The 21,399-nt window shown below is 38.7% G+C and overlaps 2 protein-coding genes and 1 non-coding gene across 6 annotated transcripts; all 3 read left to right on the top strand.

Annotated features, from left to right (window-relative positions):
- The first annotated feature begins 229 nt into the window (after window positions 1-229).
- si:ch211-119e14.1 (acidic leucine-rich nuclear phosphoprotein 32 family member B) lies at window positions 230-4,410 on the top strand. 3 transcript variants are annotated; one of them, XM_044097089.1, is made up of 4 exons: window positions 230-762; window positions 1,044-1,134; window positions 1,336-1,472; window positions 3,185-4,410. In XM_044097089.1, exon 4 carries the CDS (start codon window positions 3,189-3,191, stop codon window positions 3,795-3,797), a length of 609 nt encoding a protein of 202 aa, XP_043953024.1. In that variant the 5' UTR covers window positions 230-762; window positions 1,044-1,134; window positions 1,336-1,472; window positions 3,185-3,188; the 3' UTR covers window positions 3,798-4,410. The 3 variants fall into 3 exon arrangements, with proteins under 3 accessions (XP_043953024.1, XP_043953025.1, XP_043953026.1); XM_044097090.1 differs by having other exon boundaries at window positions 1,007-1,134; XM_044097091.1 differs by lacking the exon at window positions 230-762 and adding an exon at window positions 910-924 and having other exon boundaries at window positions 1,007-1,134.
- Window positions 4,411-4,837: 427 nt separating this feature from the next.
- Window positions 4,838-4,909, top strand: trnaa-cgc. The gene has a single exon. It is a non-coding gene; the product is annotated as a tRNA-Ala (tRNA).
- Window positions 4,910-5,382: 473 nt separating this feature from the next.
- Window positions 5,383-20,208, top strand: dtx4a (deltex 4, E3 ubiquitin ligase a). 2 transcript variants are annotated; one of them, XM_044097086.1, is made up of 9 exons: window positions 5,383-5,567; window positions 5,791-6,005; window positions 8,404-9,589; window positions 16,581-16,642; window positions 17,211-17,372; window positions 17,460-17,521; window positions 18,110-18,430; window positions 18,519-18,608; window positions 18,687-20,208. In XM_044097086.1, the coding sequence occupies exons 2-9, from the start codon at window positions 5,798-5,800 to the stop codon at window positions 18,915-18,917; spliced, it is 2,322 nt and encodes a 773-aa protein (XP_043953021.1). In that variant the 5' UTR covers window positions 5,383-5,567; window positions 5,791-5,797; the 3' UTR covers window positions 18,918-20,208. The 2 variants fall into 2 exon arrangements, with proteins under 2 accessions (XP_043953021.1, XP_043953022.1); XM_044097087.1 differs by lacking the exon at window positions 5,383-5,567 and having other exon boundaries at window positions 5,599-6,005; window positions 18,687-20,197.
- The last annotated feature ends 1,191 nt before the right edge of the window (window positions 20,209-21,399 follow it).

Below are 21,399 nucleotides of genomic sequence, written 5' to 3'. Positions count from 1 at the left end.
TTGTTGCTAAGTGCAGACGACATGTGAACCGGCCAGCAGTGCAGAAACAGGATGTGGCCAACTTGTTTCAGAAGCTCTGCAAAATGTTTTAACTTTGCATACTCTTGTAGAGGGTTCCAGTTATGCAGATGCACTATTTTTAAGAATTGTCCTTAAATCGATCACCGGTTCATACAGATTCAATGTAGCTCGACTAGCTGTTTGTGCACAACATCAGAGTTGAATCGACTCTTGTTTCATGAACTCTGCTCTCCACCGTAGAGCTTCGCTGTTTGCCACAAAACCAGACTCAACAGGATGTACACCATTCAGTTTGAAAACCGTCAGTGAGTTTGCGAGTTTTTTAATATATCTTTCATCTTTAACTGGCACTTAACTGCACCTGTTCCGTCAACTAGTACTGAGCCTTAAGTCTGCCTTGAAAGAGAGACAAAAAACATCACAAAGACATATTCCTCTTTCTATAAATATTTGTGCATTTTCATATCTGTGCCTTCCACCACACTTCGCTGCAAGTTTGACTTTAATCTGTGCTTGCACTCCCTCCCCCAGCCTCCACCCACCTCAAACAGTTTCAGCTAACCTTTTTTTTTTTTTTTCATGTCATGCATCACTCCCTGCAGCTCTTCTTCTCATCTGCAGGCATGCAGTGGCATTTTTCAAACACACCCTTACTGACATGTAAGCTAGTCCCAGTCTCATTGCCAGTCTTTTGGTCTTTGGCGCCACAAACTTTAGGTTTATCTCTCCCAAGCAACTCTGGTGAGTTTTTTTCATAGCTTTCTGGTTTCTTTTTCTTTTTTTTTTTTAATCTGCTGAAGTCTTTTTTTTTTACATGGTAACTGTTGAGCTCAAGAGGTTAATTTGTCAAACATGTGTCACTGTACAACTTAAAGCATTTCTACTACAGCTACCAGTTCTACGGTTTGTTCAGAGCATCTTTTTTATTGTTTTATTACTCAATGTCTCATTGTGATCATCTAAATTTGAATGTTTTGTGCCACAGCAGACTGACTGAGGCTGCTCAATTATCACTTTGACAGGAAACCAGAAGCACTGAGAGCGATCTGCTGAGCTTCCTGTCTATCAAGTCATTGCAGACGGCTGAAAGTGCAACAGATATAGACATCTTGAGTATGTATAATACTGTTTGCTTTAAATTGTTTGAAATGGGAAGTAGCATTCATCCTGTGCTGATATTGTTCACAAATAAACAAGCTAATAATGCAGTGCAGCAAATTAGTTAAGTATAAAATGTGGTTGATTAAAGTAATTACGTTCATAAACTGAGTTATAAACGATCCTTTGCTTTTGTAATTTCCCTGTTTCCTATAGGCTCTAAATAGAAACGTACAGATGGATTGTCAGATGAGAAGCTCCAGGTTCCCTTGAAAGTTTTTTTGACCGCACACTTCAGCTGAAACAAAGGCATTTGAGATTTTTTCACACTCAACTGAAGGTTTATTTTAAAGGTAAAGTATCTTGAAAGATAACTTTAGAGTTTATTGTCAGAGCTGCACGCATAAGATTGACAATCATCAACTGAGGCTCAATATTTGAATTTTATATTCTGTTTTAAAGCTATAACTGCGCTATTCAAGAAATAGTTTGTAAACCACTGTATAAGTTCATACCTTTTGCATGAGAGGTAGATAAAAAAAACCTGCAATTTGACTTCATATACAGAGCTGTGACAATGTGCGCCCTTCTCCAGACGTCTTCTGTTTTTGTTTCATCGTCACACCTGAACATCAGAGATTTTCGATTTTATAACGAGTTACAACAGGACTCCCTAAAGTTGAAAAACTAGGGGGGAAAAAAAGCAGCTCCTAATTTTACAAAACTCATGTAAAACATATCTTTGCTGTTGAGCACAACACCACGATGCATTTTCTTAAAAGTGAAAGACTAGGCAATGCAAAGTAGAAGCTGGTTTCATCCAACCAAGCTGCATGTAATTAATGATCCTCAGCTTACAAAATCTTTCATAAACAGTTTAACAGCATGCATTGTGCCTTGAAGGTGTTGTTTTGCATTTTGGAAGGGAATGTTTGGGAAAATGTTTTGAACCTTTAACATCATACTGGCAGAACATCTTTCTTATTACTTAATTTTTAATTCATTAATTTATCCCAGAGAAATTAGCCAACTTATACAACTTAAATAATTTTCTTAACCTCCAAACCTCTTCATGTTCGCATTGGTAGGTTTTTAACAGGGAAGCAAATAATTATTTATACTGAAAATGGAGGTGGGAAGCGGTGCGCCACCAATGACCTTTCTATATGAAACACGTACTGGAATGAACACAAAGTGTGAGGTAAAAAAAAAAGCAGCTTCTCTTTAAGTAACCTTCCAATACGAACAACAACGAAACGTTCATAAAACAATGCTTGCATAGACGTCAATATAACTTTTCGAGGCTGAAGTTGCTTTAAGATGCCTGAGATCTCAATTGGTTTGGGCCAATATTGGACTAGCTTCAGCTTCTGGAAGCAACTAATCAACCTTAATTCAAAATTAGGACATTACAGGAGCTTCCTACTGCAGGTAGGTTCTTAACTGCCTGAAACCTTTTGACAGACCTTGAAAAATGGCTGTCAAAATTAGCAAACAATGTTCCCAATGATTCTGTCATGAAATAGATATGTAGAATTTTTATCGTCGGCGTTACAGCTTCCACCATTATGATCTAAACAGTTGCCTTTGCTTTCTTCAGCTCCCACTTTAGATTTTATTCATTTCACTTTAATTCTTAAATTTAAATGTGAACATTTTTTGTCAAACCTAATCACTGGAACTATTACCAGCTACTTATTTTATATTTGTTTAAGTACAGCAATGGGTGCCACTTTCGAGGTCTCTCCTGATTCAGTGGGAGACTGCATTTATATACTGCATATATAATTTTAATCCATTTATAATTTTGTACATATGTCATTTTTGAATAATACATATTTATTATATTTTTACGTCTATATGTTACATACAGAAAAGCAATTCAGGTTACATATAAAAAAGCTTAACTAACACTTATAGCATAAATTGGACAGTTTTCCCGTACTTTGTAGCTTAACTAGAATATGGATAATGTCCCAGTAACAAATGTTTTTTAAAAAATCATAAGGAAGTTTAATTTTCATGGTTTTAATTATTCTAAATCTCTTTTCTCTCCTCACCTCAGGAAAATGTCCGGCACTGTAGTGGCTCTTTCCCTCGTCCTGTTGGTCCTAGTTGTACTGCTGGTTTTCTTCTACAAGAAGTTGAACAAGGAGGCAAATAACCAATACACAGTCCAGAACATAATATACAAGGAAGGTGGGGTCAGGGACCAGATGAGGGCCACAGCACTTGCTGTGGAAACACGTCTTGGAGTCCAGGTGTGGCCTCGCGGACGTAATGAAGAGGACGAGATGGTGGAAATTGAGGACGAGGAGGGAGCAGTGGAGTCTGGAGACAACCAGAGTGACGGGAGTAGCACGGATGGAGAGGATGAACAAGAGGAGGATAGTGTGGACCACAGTGGTGCCACAAAGGAGAACGAAGAAGATAACTCAGATGCAGAGAGTTCAGAAGCAGGGGAGGAAGATGGGCTGATAGACAATAAACCAGAAGAGAATGAGGAGGTCAGGGATAACAGTGAGGAAAAGCAGGAGAAAGAGGTAAAAGAACAAGGTAAAGCAGAAGCAAGTGGTGGAACTGGATTGTTGATAGACCTAAAGCAGTTCTCTGGAAGTGCTATCTGGTCGGAGCAGAAAGGAGATGAGAGTCAGGGCGGTGATGTGACTGCACTGTGAAGATGAGCAGAATTTATAAAGCAGGGAGGTGTGAAAATGGGCTATTTATAAATAAAAAGATCACAATTTCAAGTAACCCAGGGTGGAAGTCATACAATTTGAAAATAAAAATCTATTTCAGAAAACAGTGTGAGCACAGCTTCAGCCTCCTAATGGTACATCTTTTATCTTCATGCCTTTAGTGTTGACACGTCAGAGGAAAACACAATGGCTGAATGGAGCTGTTATAAATATGCATTTAAATGCTTCTTGTAAAGTTTGTGTAAAGTTTCTCATTTTGGACTTTAAAATATTTTTTTAAGAAACAAAAAGATATATGTCTAGCTTTTCAATGTAAACAGGTTCATAATATTTTCTCAGCTGAGTAGTGATCAACTCTCTTTCACTATATGTATTGTAAAAGAGTAACAACTACTCAGAAGATGAATATTTCATAGAAAAATAAAGGCTTTTTGTTGCTGTATTCTCTAGAGAGTAACTCTTTGAAACAAGGTGTCAATATGTCTGTGTCATATGCTCATGATGTATATGTTGCTACAAAACAAAATAAACTACAAATTTAAATGTTTTTATTTCATAATTGAATTCTTTTAAAATAAACTTTTCAAAATAATTAAAGCTGCTGGGTTTTTCTTAACCAATTTTAAAAATATACACATTTTCATTCTACTGTAGTGTTCTGTTCATTATTACTTTTAAAAGCTATATTAACTTTGAAAATGTCTTATTTTTTATTTCAGAATATTTTTCTTTTTCTTCATTTGTTTTTGTAAATTCTTAATTTTAGAAAAGTTCTTTTTAAACATATAAATGAATAATGTAATGTTGCAGGCCATTTTTAAAAAAAATAAGTACAAACAAATTTTGTGTTTATATTTAGTTATTTTTATTAGTTATTTTCCCCCGATAGTATTCTTTGTTTCTTTCTTACATCATAAAATAGATGTTATAGTAAAATGTTTTTCTAGTAACACTGGATGACAACTCAGACGTCATTACTGCTGCCTTTATATTACAAAGTTGAAAGCGCGTCTACCAATGGGGATGTAGCTCAGTGGTAGAGCGCATGCTTCGCATGTATGAGGTCCCGGGTTCAATCCCCGGCATCTCCACAATTTAATTTTTTTTTTCCTTTCAGCTATGCATAATTTGTAATAAAATATAGTAAAAGTATATCGCTACCATAGTATGACACGGACAAATTTGTTTTTGCGACATAAAAACTAATAAGCAATATAAATATGACATCAGTTTCTGATTGGTCAGAGAGGCTCTTGCTAGATTTTGATTGGATACTGGGCGTTCTGTAAAGGAAACGATATTTATTTTATACGGAGCTATCTTATGGAGGTTTTAACTAATAAGGAAATCCTTAGTACAATTAAAACGATCTTATTAATTTAGAAAATGTTCTCAGTTTCCACACAATTATATTTCAACAGTTCTGAAATTCCTCTGAACGGCGAAGACAATGGCCGTGGAAAATCAGGATGATTTACCGATACATAAACGTGCTTTTTCAGAACCACACTCAGAGTATACCTGTGGTTTATTTATATGGGCTGGTGCGTTCAGTTTGCGTCTTCCTCTCTCACCCAAACTTGACTGTTCCAAAGAAATGATTTCAGCAGACGTCACTCATCTGCATAGGGAGTAAGATGCAACCATCCTGCGAGCAGGCTCCTCGGAACCTGAAAAGCTCTGTGTCTCTTCCAGGGAAAAACACTGGGCCCGCTGATTGCTGCATACATCAGACTACAAACATGGAAGGTACACTTTGCACGGACTGTCATTCCGCAATGTGCGCTTATATTCGCATCCACAGGACGCATTTAGGTTGCAAGATGGATGCAAAGCCGCCTTGCACAAGGATGCACGTAGAGGCGGCTGCAGGGCGTCTTTAAATACCCCCACCGCCGCCAACACCTCTCGCGGTTCATTGTCGCTCTTATGCCCAGCTGTTATTGCGCTTATTTGTGTTTTGTGTCTGCAGGAGTAGGATGTTACTAGCATCCGCCGTGGTGGTATGGGAATGGCTGAACGAGCACGGACGCTGGCGGCCGTACAGCCCGGCTGTATGTCACCACATCGAGGCAGTCATCCGGAGCGACCCGCGGTGTGGTAGCGTGGTCCTCGGCCAAGTGGACTCTCGCCTGTCGCCCTACATCATCGATTTACATTCCATGCACCAATTCCGACAAGACACAGGTGAGAGTCAGAGGAGAGCGACTTTGGGTGGAACAGTGACATGGAAGCGAAAGGCCTTTTCTTATTTCTTCCCATCGTAACGCTCTTGTTTGGGTTCTCTGGGGAAATTGTCTTGCATGGATTTGTCCTCTGATGATTTGATGCCTTGTTGGGTTTGTTTCCAAATGATTTGCATAACCGCACTCGTAAATAGCGTTTTAACTCCACACATTGTTTTTTATTTAATATTTTCTTCAAAATACCCGGTTAGTTTTAACATATGGGGCCCATGTGGGAACGAAATTGTCTGAAGAATGGGCCTCAAATGGGATTACATAACACCTTTGTGTTAATTTCAAACATTTAGCATTTGGCTACATTAAAATATCTCTGAAAAGTTAATGTATTTAATTTTTCGTAAGTGAGTCAAACTTAATTTATGTATGTTTGACACACAGCCAGAAATATTTCAAGGGGTTAAATCCATTATAATGATTAGAAAAAGTTAAAGAAAAACACATTTTTGATAAAGAAATATTCTTCTGTATCCATATAGCCATTCTTCTTCAAATTCACTATAATACAGACCACTACAAGAGATCTCTCCTGCCAACATGCATCACTATTTACAATTTGAATCTGAGATGTGAAGATTTAAAAGGCCCATGTAAACAAAATCTAAAAGAATCTAATGTTGAAGCTAAATGCAACAGTAATGAGAGAAAAATGTCAGATATTTATTTATTTATTAATGATTTCAAAATCTGAAGTGGCTTTGGGCACTTCTGATAGGAAAACTGACACATTTGAGTTAAGTGGAGGAACGCCTGTGGATGTATTTGCTCTAAAATGAGCAGCGTCATTGTCCACAGTGAAATGTATTCTGTGCCAACATGGACTGAAAGGCCACACAGTGAGAAGGAAGACATTACTTAAAAAGAAACAGAAAAGCCAGACTGCAGTTTGCAAATCCAAAAACAGTGTAAAAGATTCATGTATTGCTGATTGTATCAGATTTCTTCAATAATCATCTTAAATTCAGATTGTAAAATTGTTTGGGATCACATTGTGATAGGAACAGAACAACAAAGCAGGCTCACAGACACGTATGATGGAACTATTTTGTATTTTCAAACATTTCTACCTCACCAGCTCATCCATCTGTAACAAATCAAGGCCTTCAGCTAGTCACAATCCAGAACACTCAGCGTTGTTACCAGGGGCAACACGTTTGCCCAGATTCACAGCAAGTAAATGAAATCCTTGTTGATTTTAGTCAGGGCTACACTCTCCTTGTTCAGTGCAAATAGCAGTGCAGTAAATTGTGTTTACCTCCTGTCATACAACGGCATGCTGTTTGTTTAGTAGTCAGGAGAGATAACTTCACTGCATGGACTCTTTTCAAGTGAGGATGTGTGGAGTAGTTATGAGCTGTCTGCATGTTACCTTTAGTTTGAATAATTTGGGTGGAATTCTTATAAAGAAGAGAAAATAATAAATAATGCTTTGGACAACTTTTTCAGCATTTAATAAAAAAAAAAGATTAATACTCAGAGGGATTTGTGTTATTTTATCACATTTCTCTTGCTGAATCTATCAATATGCAAATGAGAGGAATTTGAGAAAGTTCAGGTATTTACAACCAAGTGAACACATCCCCACAGAAAATTTATTGAATCTCTAGGAGGAAGTTGCGTCATTCAGGTCCAATGAAATGCCTTTTGTGGATTTTCACCTAATTGTAAAAGATTTAACCTTCAAATAATATTTTGCTTTTTGTTTGTTTTCCAAATGTCCACATATTGTTCAATATGTGTTCAGTATGTGTTTCTTGAACACGTCGAACTTTATGAGGTGATGATCAGCTATAAAGGCTGTATTTTGTGTCAAAATATAAAGACAAATTAAAAAATACATCAAAATACCTTCAGAAAACTATGGATCAAGACCAAGACTTTAAAAACATTCCAAGGAAGTTTGGCTCCTTAGAAGGAAAGTGTTAAGAAAGGTTGAAGGTACAACGCTGTGAAATCTAACAATAGAAAATGACAATAGTCACTGTAATATGACAGTGTAAAATATTACCTTGCTGCAATATTTGGTAGGATAAACATTGTAGGTACCATGGAATCAAGTTATCTTTCAAAATATTATGTGTAGCCATAGGGACTTTCCACTTTCCATTCTACCTTCACTAGATATAGTTCTTAGCTCAGGTAGAGTATTGTTGACATTCAGAAGATAGAAAAGACAGAGACTAGTGAGGAAAAAAGGATGATAACAATCAATTTCACCAATATTTGACGAATATATATATATATGATACAGCACAGTTCAGGGTTCATCTATCCGTGACAAGTAATAAATTATCTTCCTGACAGATACAGTTCTACTACCTGTGGTGTGATTCTTGCTTCAGGTACCCTTCGACCTGTTCGACGTAGCTTCTACGATCCCACCACAGCACCAGGTCAAGGCTGGTTGTGGGAGTGGGAGAACGACGCTGGCAGTTGGACAGCATACGACACAGAAGTGGGCATCGCCATCCAGGCAGCTCGTGATCGCCAGCAGCCCTGGCTGGACCTGGCTCCGCTGGGGTTTTGCTACCTGATTGACTTTGAAAGCATGACCCAAATCAATGGGCAGACGCAGCGCTGCCGACGGATCCAGAGACGTGCCGATCTGGCATACCCGCTGGTGTCTGGACCCTTACCCAGATCCCACCACGCATGGGGACCTGTATCTATGCCCGGCTATGGAGGACTGCTTGGCGTTGATGTTTCCGGTGTAGGCATGGGGATGAGGATGAGCAGCAGTGGGATTGGAAATGGGAGCGCTTACCCAAGCGGGGCACTACCCGCTTCAGCAATCACTTCTTTGGGACAACCCTGTGCCTGTCAACAGTGTATGTTGGTGCTCAGTCTCAAAGCAGGAACAATGTCGACTGCCCACACTCTGGGCCGAAGACCACCACAGACTAAGCCACCCAGTCCCAAATTAAACAGCTACCCTATCCCAGGAAGTTCTTATTCTCTGACGCTCCCCCGGCCCCCATCGCTGTCATCAAGATCTCTCTCTCCTCACAGGACTTCTGGTTTTGGGGCGACTGGTGGTTACAACATAACTGGTATGGGAGTTCCAGGAGGGATGGGGGTTATTGGTGCTGGTGGCGTTGGCAGTAACACCTTCGGGTATGGAAGTAGTTTCACACACTCGCTTTCCCTGCTCGGACCAGCTACTGCTGCCCTCTCCATCTCCTCAACTCGTCCCCCACCTCCTCCTCTCCCACCACCTCCTCCACCTCCTCCTCCACCCTCTACAGCTCCCATGTCGGCCTCCATCCCTCCGCCTCAAACCTCAGCTTCCTCCACCCTCTCCGTCTCCTTTTCGGCCCCCACGCAGCAAAACCCAGCCCCAGCTCTCATCTCAACTGCTGCCTCCACCTGCACGCCGTCGCCTTCTGCCCGTGTTCTCGGTCCAGTGTCTTCATCTGGTGCTGCTGCCTGTGCGGCCCCCTTGCCGCCGCGGTCTAGCCTCGCTGGTCTGAGTCGTCCTGCCCTGCAGCGTATCGCCATGGCTCAGTCGCGAGCGCTTATTGCCTCCGGGTGAGTAGGAAAAACTTGCATTCTAGTGAGGTTGTGCTATGTACTTAACTTATTGTTAGATGGATTGTTTTAAGTGTTTTTGTATGTTTTCATGCATAATTTGACTCTTCATGACAAAATATTTGAGTCTTACTCCCCCAAGGCTAATTTGGCTTCCTTTTGCAGATGTGTTCCCTAAAAAGTTGATTTGATTTGCAAAGAAATTAAAACATTGCAATATACCTTTAACTGAGAATTGTATACAGTTTAAGTAAATTAAATATCATTTCATTTGGGATCAAAAACCAATTTTGTTTATCAGGAGTGAGTCTAGACTGTAGAAGTGTTTTGGTAAATTTGTGAATCATGTGTAGCATGGGCTAACTATCAGTGTCAAGGTCAAGGTGTGTTGATCTGTTGCCAATATTGCAGTTTTACAAAGGCCAACTTTTTCCACTTTGCTGTTTCTTGGATTTAATGTCGTTTTACAAGAAGCCACATACAGTGCTGCAGTGACCAACATTTTCTTAGCTTGTGAGAAGCTAAGAAAGCTAACTCCCTATTACTGTTACTGAGCCCTGCCAGTCAGCTGGCCTTAAAGAAGGCTAATGTACTTCTGTCCTTGCTTAAAACAAAGACAATTTCAGCAGAAAATCAGATCTTTACATTCAGGGGTTTAAAAGACACATAACCTTTTTGTCACTGTCTTTTATCAGTTCACACAAAACATTTTCTGTTTTAGGTCAGCAAGAATTACCTAAATTATTTCTATTTGGTAAATGCCAGAGGGTTTGATGCCATTTTTGTTAACATGCACCATGATTATTAAACCTTTAAATAATTTGGGAATACCCATGGCTGCTGAAGCTTCTGATAGATTAATTTGCAACATTTGAGTGAACTTTGGGCATAGCTACCATTGTAATTTAAGGCAACTCTGATTTCTGATTGGACATCATGAAAGCATCCTGTAGTAAATTACTGTTTATATCATTATACAAAGCATGTAAATATATGGTTTCAGCTGCATATGTTCTCTCTTTAGACGGTACAGTTTTAATATATGCTCAAGAAAACTACTTTGGGAGAAAATAAGGGTGGTGAAATGATTTGTTCAGCAGATTAGGAAATTGAAAATGCGAGTTATGGATACTTAAACTATTTACCCTCATCGTTTCTGTATCACTGAATCCCATTTACAAATTCACTGGGATGTTCTTTTATAAAACTCATGAACTGGGAAGTTTCACAAGTTCCAAAAGTGTTATAGGTTTTTTAAAAGTAAGCAATACTGATTTAAAAGTAGATTTTTTTTTTTTTTGTTTCCCGTGAAATGAGTTGCTTCTAACAAGAAAAAACTGTTTCTCAACATTCCTGATAAAATCATTGTATGCAGCCAAATGTAAGCAGAAGATATGCATTTTAAAAGAATGCCTATTAATGATTAATGATTGCAGTACAAAGAGACTGTATGCAAAAGGGAATAAAATTGATTGAACATAGGCATTAAATTAGTATTCACAAAGCAAAATTCTGTTGATTGTGTTTCATCATGTTAGTTGTCGGTGTATAAAAATTGAGGGAGCTCAGAGAAACAGCAGGTCATGTGAGAAATTACAATTAAAGGAATTCCCCATTAATTAGTCCTTTTTACACAGCACCTTGCATCGGTGCTCAATGGCATTTGTGAGTTTAATTTTGAGACAAAGTTCAGCAGGCTTGTTCAAATCCAGGAGAAAACAATGATGGCCATTCATATTGAAGGAGCTGAGTTCGTACAGTTGTTTTGCTCTCGTTTGCAATTGTAATTGTTCAATAATGAAACCACTCAATAGAACCAAAGATAATAAAAAGGTTAAACACTAAATATAAAACCAGCTTACGGTGAGGTTTGCAAGTAGATAGTTACCCATATTTTGAAAAATTTGCCTAAAATGTTTGGGGTTTTTTTGTTTTGTTTTTTTATCAGAATTGTCCGGCCATCTCATGTGTCTCTCAGGATCAACATTTTTTGTGTATCTAATATTTCTGTACAGCATAAGTTTTCAGTTAAATATAAAAGGAGTGATTTAGGTATGTCTTGATGTTTTTGTTTGAGTTGTATTTATTTCAATGTGCCTGGGCTTGGCTTGGCTGTGGGTCAAGAATCACTATTTACTCCACTTTCCCTACCATTTTACACCAGTAAACAAAAATGTTTTGGACCTATAGACTTGATTTATGTCCAAAAACTTAACACTGCTAAAGTTCTGAATCTACTCCCAGTCAGTGTGCAAAGGGCATTCCTACAGTCCAGTATTATTGATTATTATTTGTCTGCTTTATCCCTTGACAACAGTTCACTTTACATAACAGTTGTATTATGTTATAAAGTATTATTACATAACAGTAAAGTAGAGTTGTGAAGAAAGCTGCGCTGAGCAACAAACATAAATCCATAGAAAAGCAGTGTGTTGAGTTATATTGTTAAAGAATGGATGTGGTTCTGCAGTTCATGTCGAAGGTAAACAATGACAAACAGAGTTCTGACCTGTTTGTCTGTTTCCACCTGTTTTCCATGTTTTGAATATGGAAGTATGGGAAAGAACAGTTTGAAAAAAAACGTTGTGTCATCCATCCACCAATCTATCCATCCATAGTCTGTGATGTTTATAACTATCATATTTAAAGCCTGACCACTGTGGAAATATTGGTCATAAATTCATAGTGAACTTCTGTGTGTAAAATTTTAAAAAGGAATTTAAAACTTAGAAAATTTGAGTTGGGAACAGATGTAATTTTAAAAAATAGGATATCTAATTTATTGTCCCTTTTTCACAGTGTGACTGTGAAAAAGGAAATAACCCGACATCTTTGTAATAAGGTGATTTTCAAGTGTAAAGTGAATGATGCCGCTACCACCAAGTGCCAAAGCCAGGGGGCGCTGGTTAGTTGTCTCACTTTATTGTTACTGTTTTAAATCAATTACCCTGTTTCAGGCTCCTGCTGTTTGGGTTATATATGTTGACATTTCTATTACCTCCATGTAATCTGTTTTTAAATACAACCAAATGTTGTCTTTTACTAGAAAATATTTATAAATAATGTACAGCTGCCAAATTAAATGAAAATGGAGGGCAACGAATAAAATATCCAATTTCATTCGGCATTATTCAGATCCATGTTTTCTGCTCGTGGGTTTCTGCGAAGAAGCTGCCTCAGCTGCGATCATGAACAAGACACTACCTCATTTCCATGTGACCAAATCCAACTGTGCAGGGCGCACAGTGACCCAACTTCCATAAATCCTGGTATTACCCAAAACATCCCTGATGACACACCGCTTCCACAGCCACAGAGCGGTTAAATACAAAAAAAAAAAAAAAAAAACATGCATCTTAATATTTTTACCTCAGATTATCTGTGAATTTTGTGTCACTGTGTTGTGGCCTGCGACTTTACACATTGCAGGTGAAAGTGTTCGTCTTCGCAGCAGATGGCCGAACCTGCTGCTGCGGTAAAACCCGGTGGAACGTCACAGATAAAGGGTGATCCCATCACTCCAGTCTTCAGCGCTCACCGCTCCTACTTCTCTATTTGTAGAGCCTTAGATGGTGAAGTTTTACTCTTTAAATCCATAGTTTGTGTCATTTCTAAGCCGTAGCTGTTGTCAATGTTGATGGGAATACGGATTGTTGGATGTTGGAACATATTTAAGTTTATTCTTTAGTAATAGTACAACCCTCTCAATATTCCCATCATTTTATTCCGATTAAATCAAGAGATTAAATTGATTTGTTGTTATGCTAACAAATACAAATAAAAACTCAAAAATGTACATAAGATAAACTAAAATATAGCATATATGGAGATTTCCTTTTTGGACTGAGAAGCACACCCATCCTCCTTAGGCATGAATCTTACAAAGTGAAGCAATGTGGGTCACAGGGCTCAAATATAGAAAAGTAACACCAATGACTAAGCGAAAGAAAATTATTTTAGTTATGTCTCTGTTTCACAACAGAGACATAACTAAAATAATGCTGTTGACTTGAACACAATGAAACATAGCTTTCAAGTTCCATTGTATTTTGCTTTATAGTCAATAGAAAAAAAATACAAAATAATTGTTCTGCAAATACAGTGAACTTGTGAAAATTGAAGTTTTTCAGCGTATCCCATTGTCAAAGTGTCGTCTGCATTCGAAGCTGGTTTTACGTGGCTTCTTATCTTGTCACTTCTAGGCTGCACATATACAGAAATTAAGCAGTTCATGAAAGATTATCGAAATTAAAGGCAATATACACGTATTTCAGGTGCTCATTGTTAACCTGATTTAAGGAGATTCTGAACCAAAAATACCATCTTCTCCTTTCTCAAGAAATTGATGGCACATCGATTATAGAAATCAGTTATCTTTTAACAGACAACAAAATGTAGCGCTGAGGTTGTTTTTTTGCTATTTTACATACTAAACTCATTCCATAAATCACATTTTGATTTCAAAATGTGAGCACATCTCTTCTATCTGTCTGTTATGTCTGTGGTTGCCCTTGCTTGCATTGCTTGGAGTTAATTTGAGCAAATGAGCTGAAGAAGATCTTGATTAAATTTATGAATTAGCATTGAATGTATGGTAAAAGATAGCAGCTAAAAATGAACTCCGTTTTAAATGTGGTTTGGTGGAGGCAGTACTGCAGTGAAATGAAACAGATGGTCTGTAAGTGAATCGTTTAAGTCTGGGGGCTGGGGGGCTCTCCAGCGTCACAGATTATCACAGTGACGAAAGTTGCTTCTGTTGCACCTGTTGCACACACTTTTACTCTCTTGTTACGTCGGATCTGACGTTCGTCCATCGTTTGTCCCTCATTGGTCGTTCTGCTCCTACTGCCAGAGTTTATCTCTCCAATTTGAGCTATGAGCTTTGCATCTGTAAAAGCATCTGCTGCCACATATGGCATCTTGTGTATTACCATCCTCCACTCCTGCAGATGGAGGCTGCCTTAATGCTACAAGATTAGTTCAGGATCAAAGCAAACGTGACTAGGTGACATGCTTTTCCACCTATTTTTATCTCCCTTTCCTTTTTCTGATTTTCTCGACTGTTCTTTTAATGTTCCGATCATATCTCACATCTTCCTGCCTGGCACGAAAATGTGCTTTCTGGGTAACATAAGGAAGGGGCACAAACTGAAGAAGCCAATAGACGTCTTGTTGGTAAACAGTGCTCCGTGACAGTGTGTAATCAGATTGACTTATACTAGAACTGGACAGCACAAGAAGTTTTTTTCCCCAACTCAATGTTACATCAGTTAATTGGATGAAGCCATATTTTGAAAGTATTCTTCCAGTCCAGGAACAAGGATCTCAAACACACCAGTTTAGGAATAATTCTATTCTTTTCAGACTCAGATCCGTTTGGACCTGCTTGGAAACCAGTTCTGTGCTTTGAAATCAACGGTTTTAAAATTAGTCTCTAGTATTTTTTGATGTGAAGAGTGATAAAATGTCCATGAGTTATGTCAGAAGCATGTTGATGGTTACGAAAAGTATAGGGCTGAGTGAAATGTGCAAACCAAATATGCTGTACAGTATATATAACTTTGATTATGTTTGGAAAGTTGACCTTCCAATTCCAGGTTCAAAGGTCATTCCTGTTTTATGCTTTATGATCAATCCTCTCTGGAAAAACTCAAATGAGTCAATAAAAACAATCAAAAACATAACAATTTGACTTTCATACCTATGATTAATTTATGCACATAAATTAAGAATTTTTTTAAACATTTCTAACGTTTAATCAAAATCAAAATGCATATTTTCTCTAGCAAGTGTTTGTTTTTGACACATTGCATAAAACTATATAGGACAGCTGGAAGCATAACTTATTACACCTGAAGAAAAAGCTACAGAAATTGAGGTAAATACTACTCATTTTATGATTACAGTCTAATATCTACGAGCCCCAGAAATATTTCACATTCAGTCTTCATTTATAGTGGTAAATATATCTACATCCGTGTTGATGTTGATGGTGAGTGCTGTTGCTTGAGCTTCTACCTGCCAGCCGTTCGGCCGCCTGGCAGAGTGACGTGATAATTCACAGGTAATCCCCCCCCCCGCTGCCAATCGTTGGCCTCTAGATGGAGTTCAATCAACAGATGGGAACAGGTGGCTTAGCCCTATAAAAGCAGGGAGAAGAAGTAAGGCGGTAGCACACAAGCGGAGGAAGAGCGCAGCAGAGACAGAGGTGGTTTACGTGCTGCGTTAAAGAAAGAAAAACAGTCCCACGAGTGGATTTTGTTGCTGGAACATCTCGACTCTTTGGTGCATTGAAGCTAAGAAGCTAAGATGACTGTTATTAAACATGGCAGACCGTAAGTACACACCTCAGACAGGGCAGCTGGTGTTCCTCTCAGACTGTGTGACACTTTGCAGATTTGTGTGGATTTTTCACCTCATGTTGGAGCAGACGCAATGAAAGAGACGCTTATGTTGATTGTTTAGGATGTAAATTAAACACAAATCAAAGCTGGCGATTGAGTTTTTTTTAACTTAAAAGTTCGTCTTGCATAAAATTGATAACTGTGATTGGCAAACATTTAATCCGACGATTAATGTTGCTCAGTTGACGCACATGATTTGTTTTTGGCTTATATAAAATAATCCGCATGGTTTATATATTAGGTCCTTTTTAGTAAAATCTCAATCAGCCAAGGGGTTTGATCATACTGTTAAGCCATAAGCAGTTTGAAGTGGTAAATCTGGATGAATTATAGGACAGTATGTCGCGTCCTGACAAGGAGCATCTGCTCCTGTCTTCACGTGACTCTGCAAAAAGCCTCTTAACCTGGTGGCACGTATTGAACCGGAAGCGAGCATATGCTGCAGTCAGCGGCAGCTCTACCTGTTTACATGTGACTCATCAGAATCTGACGGCCCAGCCTTGTGCTGAGCTCACCCGGCCAATCAGTCATGTGGCTTCTGTGTGTCTGCGGATTAACAGAAGTTTGTGTTTTTTCTTGTGTTTCAGAGTGCCAACAGTTCCAGTAAAGAACCTCAATGGATCCAGCCCTGTGCATCCTGCCTTGGCAGGTAAAAATATACAAACAGCCTCATCAAAAACATTAAACTGCTTTGATTAAATGAAGAAAAATAGTAATGGGATATTTATGAAGTGGATGGGCAAGTGGAACGGCATTGTTAATAGAAACCTGTATGATGTTCTGTTTGCTGATTGCCATAAAACACATAGGGGACAAAGCAAATATAGAGAAGGAGCTCTGATCAGATGCAACAGAATGGGTTCGCTCAAAATATGTTCATGTATTAAAGTGGCCTTGTCTAAGTCCAGATGTAAAGGCAAATTATAATAAGAGGTAAGATGTGAAATATGCTGGATTCAGTTGAATCTATCCGGGAAAGACAGTCTTTAGATGTGCAGATCTGGAACATACACCAAAACTATATTGACTCAAGGGAACTAATTACACAATTATTGGAGTTTTTATGGTAAATATATTTAATTTTCCAACCATTTCACAATTATGATCTACTTCTGACAATTAAGACGTACAGACGAAAAGGTTGAAGGCGTCTCACCACTTCTGCAAGGTACTGAATTTTGAAGGCAGGATAAATATAACCTTGTAACACTCCACAGGTATTACGGGCATCCTGATGAGTGCTGCGGGACTTCCTGTCTGCCTCACACGCCCTCCTAAGCTGGTACTTCATCCCCCACCTGTTAGCAAGAGTGACATCAAACCTGTGCCTGGCTTGAGCCAGAGCTGCCGCAAAACCACAAAGAAGCAAGCTCGGAAAGGTGGGCCTCTTGGCTTGTGCTGCGGTGTTTGTTTTTGACTGACAAAACCTATAATGAGCCTGGTCTATCGTTTTATTTTCCTCACAGGCAAAACGCCAGAGGAAGTGGTGAAGCGTTACCTTCACAAAGTCCGAAATCCTCCAGAGGAGGTGAGTTTGCCTTGTGTTGAATATGTATCTTTGGTTTGTTCTAACTTCATGTAGTTTAATTGTTTTAAAGGTAATAGAAGTTTCCCACAGTTAGAGTAATTTTGAAGTCAATGACATGTTGAGTTGTTTTTAGGAGTACCCTGAGTTTAGCTCTATATATCTTCTCATTAACTTCCCATCCCTTCTAAAGATGAACATCCCTACAGCAGGATCCAACCAATACCATATTCCATAGAGAGGATGATATATTTTCTCTGTATCCCCTATGCCAAACATGTTCAAACTGTAAACAGTAGAGTCCACCTTTTCATTGAATACCCTGAAAAATATTATTGCAAATAATTCCTTTAAGAAGCCATATAACACTACAAGTAGTAAGTTCACCTGGGTGACCTCTATGTCAATACAGCTGTGTGTTGAGAGCCTCAGAGGTTTCACCAAACTAGCAGCATAATCAGGGAATAAAGTTATGAATTCATAAAATACCTTGAAATTTGTGATTGTAGAGTCGTTGTGTCTCCAAAAATAATGAAATGGACAAAGATGGATGGATTCATAATACAAACTTGACTCATCTTTCCTCGTCAGGACTGCACCATCTGCATGGAGGCCCTGGCAGGACCTTCGGGTTACAAGGGCCCCGGCGTAGGTGGGATCTCCCGGGCCGAGTCAGTGGGCCGTCTGGCACAGTGTGGTCACCAGTATCATCTCCAGTGTCTTGTTGCCATGTACAACAACGGCAACAAGGACGGCAGCCTGCAGTGCCCCACTTGCAAGACTATCTACGGGGTCAAAACGGGCAATCAGCCCCCAGGCAAAATGGAGTACCATGTCATCCCCCACTCACTGCCGGGACATCCAGACTGCAAAACCATCCGCATAATCTACAACATCCCGCCTGGCATTCAGGTAAGAGCCTGAACATAATTGAAAAGCAGAAATATAAGTATAAGAGGGATTTTAGTGCTTATTATTTTGGGGATGTTGTGTATTTCAGGGCCCTGAGCACCCAAATCCAGGAAAACCGTTCACAGCACGTGGTTTCCCCAGACACTGTTATCTCCCCGACAGTGAGAAGGGTCGCAAGGTAAATAAACTACCTTATGACTTTACTAGCACAATAATTACCCAGTGAGCAAACTTCACTTTTAATTTCCTTGCTCAGGTTCTGAGACTTCTCCTGGTAGCGTGGGACCGCAGGCTCATCTTCTCCGTAGGCACGTCCAGCACAACCGGCGAGTCCGACACAGTGATCTGGAACGAGGTGCACCACAAGACCGAATTCGGCTCCAACCTCACGGGCCATGGGTACCCCGACCCGGGCCACCTGGACAACGTGCTGGAGGAGCTGAGGGCTCAGGGCATCACCGAGGAGGAGTGCCTAACTAGAGACTGAGCGGATAGACGTTTGGAGCACAAACGACCTGATATGAGACTGATGACGGAGTTGTCTGAGCTATTTTCTGACAAATGCAACAGATCGATTGTGAAATAACAGCTGTGCAAAGAAACTTTGCAGGAATGGTTTCAGCTTCTGACAACGGAGGCAGATTTTTTTGCTGTTCTGATGCTGAAAACGCATCAAGGCCACAGAGCTTATATAAGCCCACAGTAGATTAAAAATCTGATCTGTCATTTCTTACTGAGAGGCTTCATAAGAGAGAGGCATGATGAGAATGTAACTGAGGTTTTTTTGTTTGTTTTTTTAGTAATTTTTGACATGTTTACCACTGTTGCTGCTTTGCTGGACTCAGAGAGGAATTTAACTGAAGGTAAATGTTTTTTTTTTGTTTTTTTAAAAATGTTTTTTCAGTCTTAGTCAACAAAGCAAAACATTTTAACTTGAGATAAATCAAATGTTTAACAGGATATCTGAGCATGGATATTTGCTGACCTCTAGTGACACTTTTTCAGAACTGCATTCCTTTTTTTGGTCTGATTTATAAATGTATTCTTATGTATTACAAATACTTGATATATGATGTTGGCTACACTAATTCTTGTTTTTATATTTTATTTACCATTTGATTTTATACGTTGTTTCACTGTTTTGTTGGCTCGGGCCAACGGCGTGCTGGTGTACAAAAGACTTTATTTTCTTCATTAACCTCCATTTTCAGGATTTTGTATTTGATAAGCTCACAGATGAACATTCCCTAATCATTTGTTGCTCAAAGTATGAGTGCTTTTAAAAGCATTCTGTGTTTTATTGTTCCGGACTAAAAGATGAAAGCCTTGAATCATTGATTATAGTCCCTCGAGGAGGAGCAAATTCACCAAAAAGCTAGGATTTAAATTTTAGAACCATCTGCCTGCCATCAGATTTGCACAGAGCTTTCTACTTAGCATCAGAAGAAAACAAGATCGTTTGCATCTTTTGGTTTTTGTGTGTCTAAGACACAAAAAGACACCAGCCTTTAGTCACACTACAGAATGTGGTCAATGTGTATTATTTTTTTGTCATGTTCACTTTTTATCATAAGAAGGTGCAAAACGACTATCATGAAGTGGATTCAGTTTTGGCCAAAGTCAGTTTGCATTAAGTGGACTGTTTTACTGTGAGGTATGTTGGAGGTGTGTTGGGTTACACTAATGTGGGTCAACATTTATACTTTATAATACTTTATGTAAGTATGTGTTTTATGTGCAGATTTGAATTAAACTGTTTTCTAAGAGAGCAAACTGAAGCCTGACGTTGTTTACCTTCATTTTCTGTAAACACTTCCAGAATGGAAGTACTAGATACTCATGGAAGAAAGTTGATTTTGTATGTAACCCATTTCTTTGATTTATTTATTTATTTTCCCCTTTGCTTTGGTTCTTCACCCTGTGATGACCCATTTTGAATATTCGGGCAAAGGTTTGCAGATTTCTATTTAAAATGTCCTGATACTATAACAAGATTCCATTAGTCTTTGGAAGAGCAATGGCATCATAGATCCTCCATTGTGCCTAACCATGGGGATTAGGTCTTTTTACATGGTATTCATTAAGCCAAAACACACCTGTAGTGTTTATTTACAAAACATTAATCTTAGACTCATCTATGAAAGAGAGACAAGACCACAGCATTACAGATTATTTTCTATAGAACCCATCTAGTGCTTTGTTCTTCAGAAAATACTAGATGCCCTTTTATTATGCCAACAAAAAGGCATAATGTATTTCTCTCAATTTTATGCATCAAAGCAAACAAAAAGAACATGTTAAATATGTTTAAGCACTACTCTTGAACACTGGTGTAATAAGTTACAAACCGTGAGAAATATTAGCAAATAGTTTTATATTAGTTTATATGCATTCTCTTCGCATGGCACCTTTACTGGACACAACATTTGGGGTTGTTCAGAGAGCTCAGAAATATTCTGACTTCAGTAGGGATTCTTGTTGTGTTTCTGGAAGATCTGAGTGCAAAGAGAATGGGACAATTGCTAATGATAAAGCTGATTATGGTTGGTTATGAGAAGATCCAAAAAGCTTACCCGACTAAGCCATCAGAAATTAATTTAAATTTACTTTGCAAGATCATTCCTTGACTTTTTTAGGATGAGAATTTTCACATTTTATCATTCTTAATTTATATATATATATATATTTTAAAAAACTAACAAAAATGTAGTAGTCCCTGCTAAATTAGTTGCTGTGTATGAAAATTTTAAAGCTTGTGTGCCTTGTACAGCAAATGGCTAGATTATGTAGATCATTCACAATACTGACTTCTTCCTCTCAGGATGAGCAGTTTATCTGCAGATTAGTCTGGTTTCTGGATTAGCTGGCGGGATTACTTCCACCTTAATGAATGAGGAATTTACAGAAGCAACTAAACACAATTATAAAGGTCCCTTCGAGAAGAGTCAGTTTTGGAGAAGAAACAGTCA

The sequence above is a fragment of the Gambusia affinis genome, linkage group LG18 (genome assembly GCF_019740435.1).
Source record: "Gambusia affinis linkage group LG18, SWU_Gaff_1.0, whole genome shotgun sequence".
Lineage (NCBI taxonomy): Eukaryota > Metazoa > Chordata > Actinopteri > Cyprinodontiformes > Poeciliidae > Gambusia > Gambusia affinis.
The sequence above is the reverse complement of the archived record's forward strand: the minus strand, read 5'-3'. Positions and strand labels throughout refer to the sequence as shown.

Bases quoted from the DNA above. Each gene is read 5' to 3' on its own strand.
- si:ch211-119e14.1 (XM_044097089.1), top strand. From the start codon at position 3,189: ATGTCCGGCACTGTAGTGGCTCTTTCCCTCGTCCTGTTGGTCCTAGTT.
- dtx4a (XM_044097086.1), top strand. From the start codon at position 5,798: ATGTTACTAGCATCCGCCGTGGTGGTATGGGAATGGCTGAACGAGCAC. The intron at 16,643-17,210 runs GTAAAAATATAC...AACACTCCACAG, and splicing joins TGTGCATCCTGCCTTGGCAG to GTATTACGGGCATCCTGATG. The intron at 18,609-18,686 runs GTAAATAAACTA...TTCCTTGCTCAG, and splicing joins ACAGTGAGAAGGGTCGCAAG to GTTCTGAGACTTCTCCTGGT.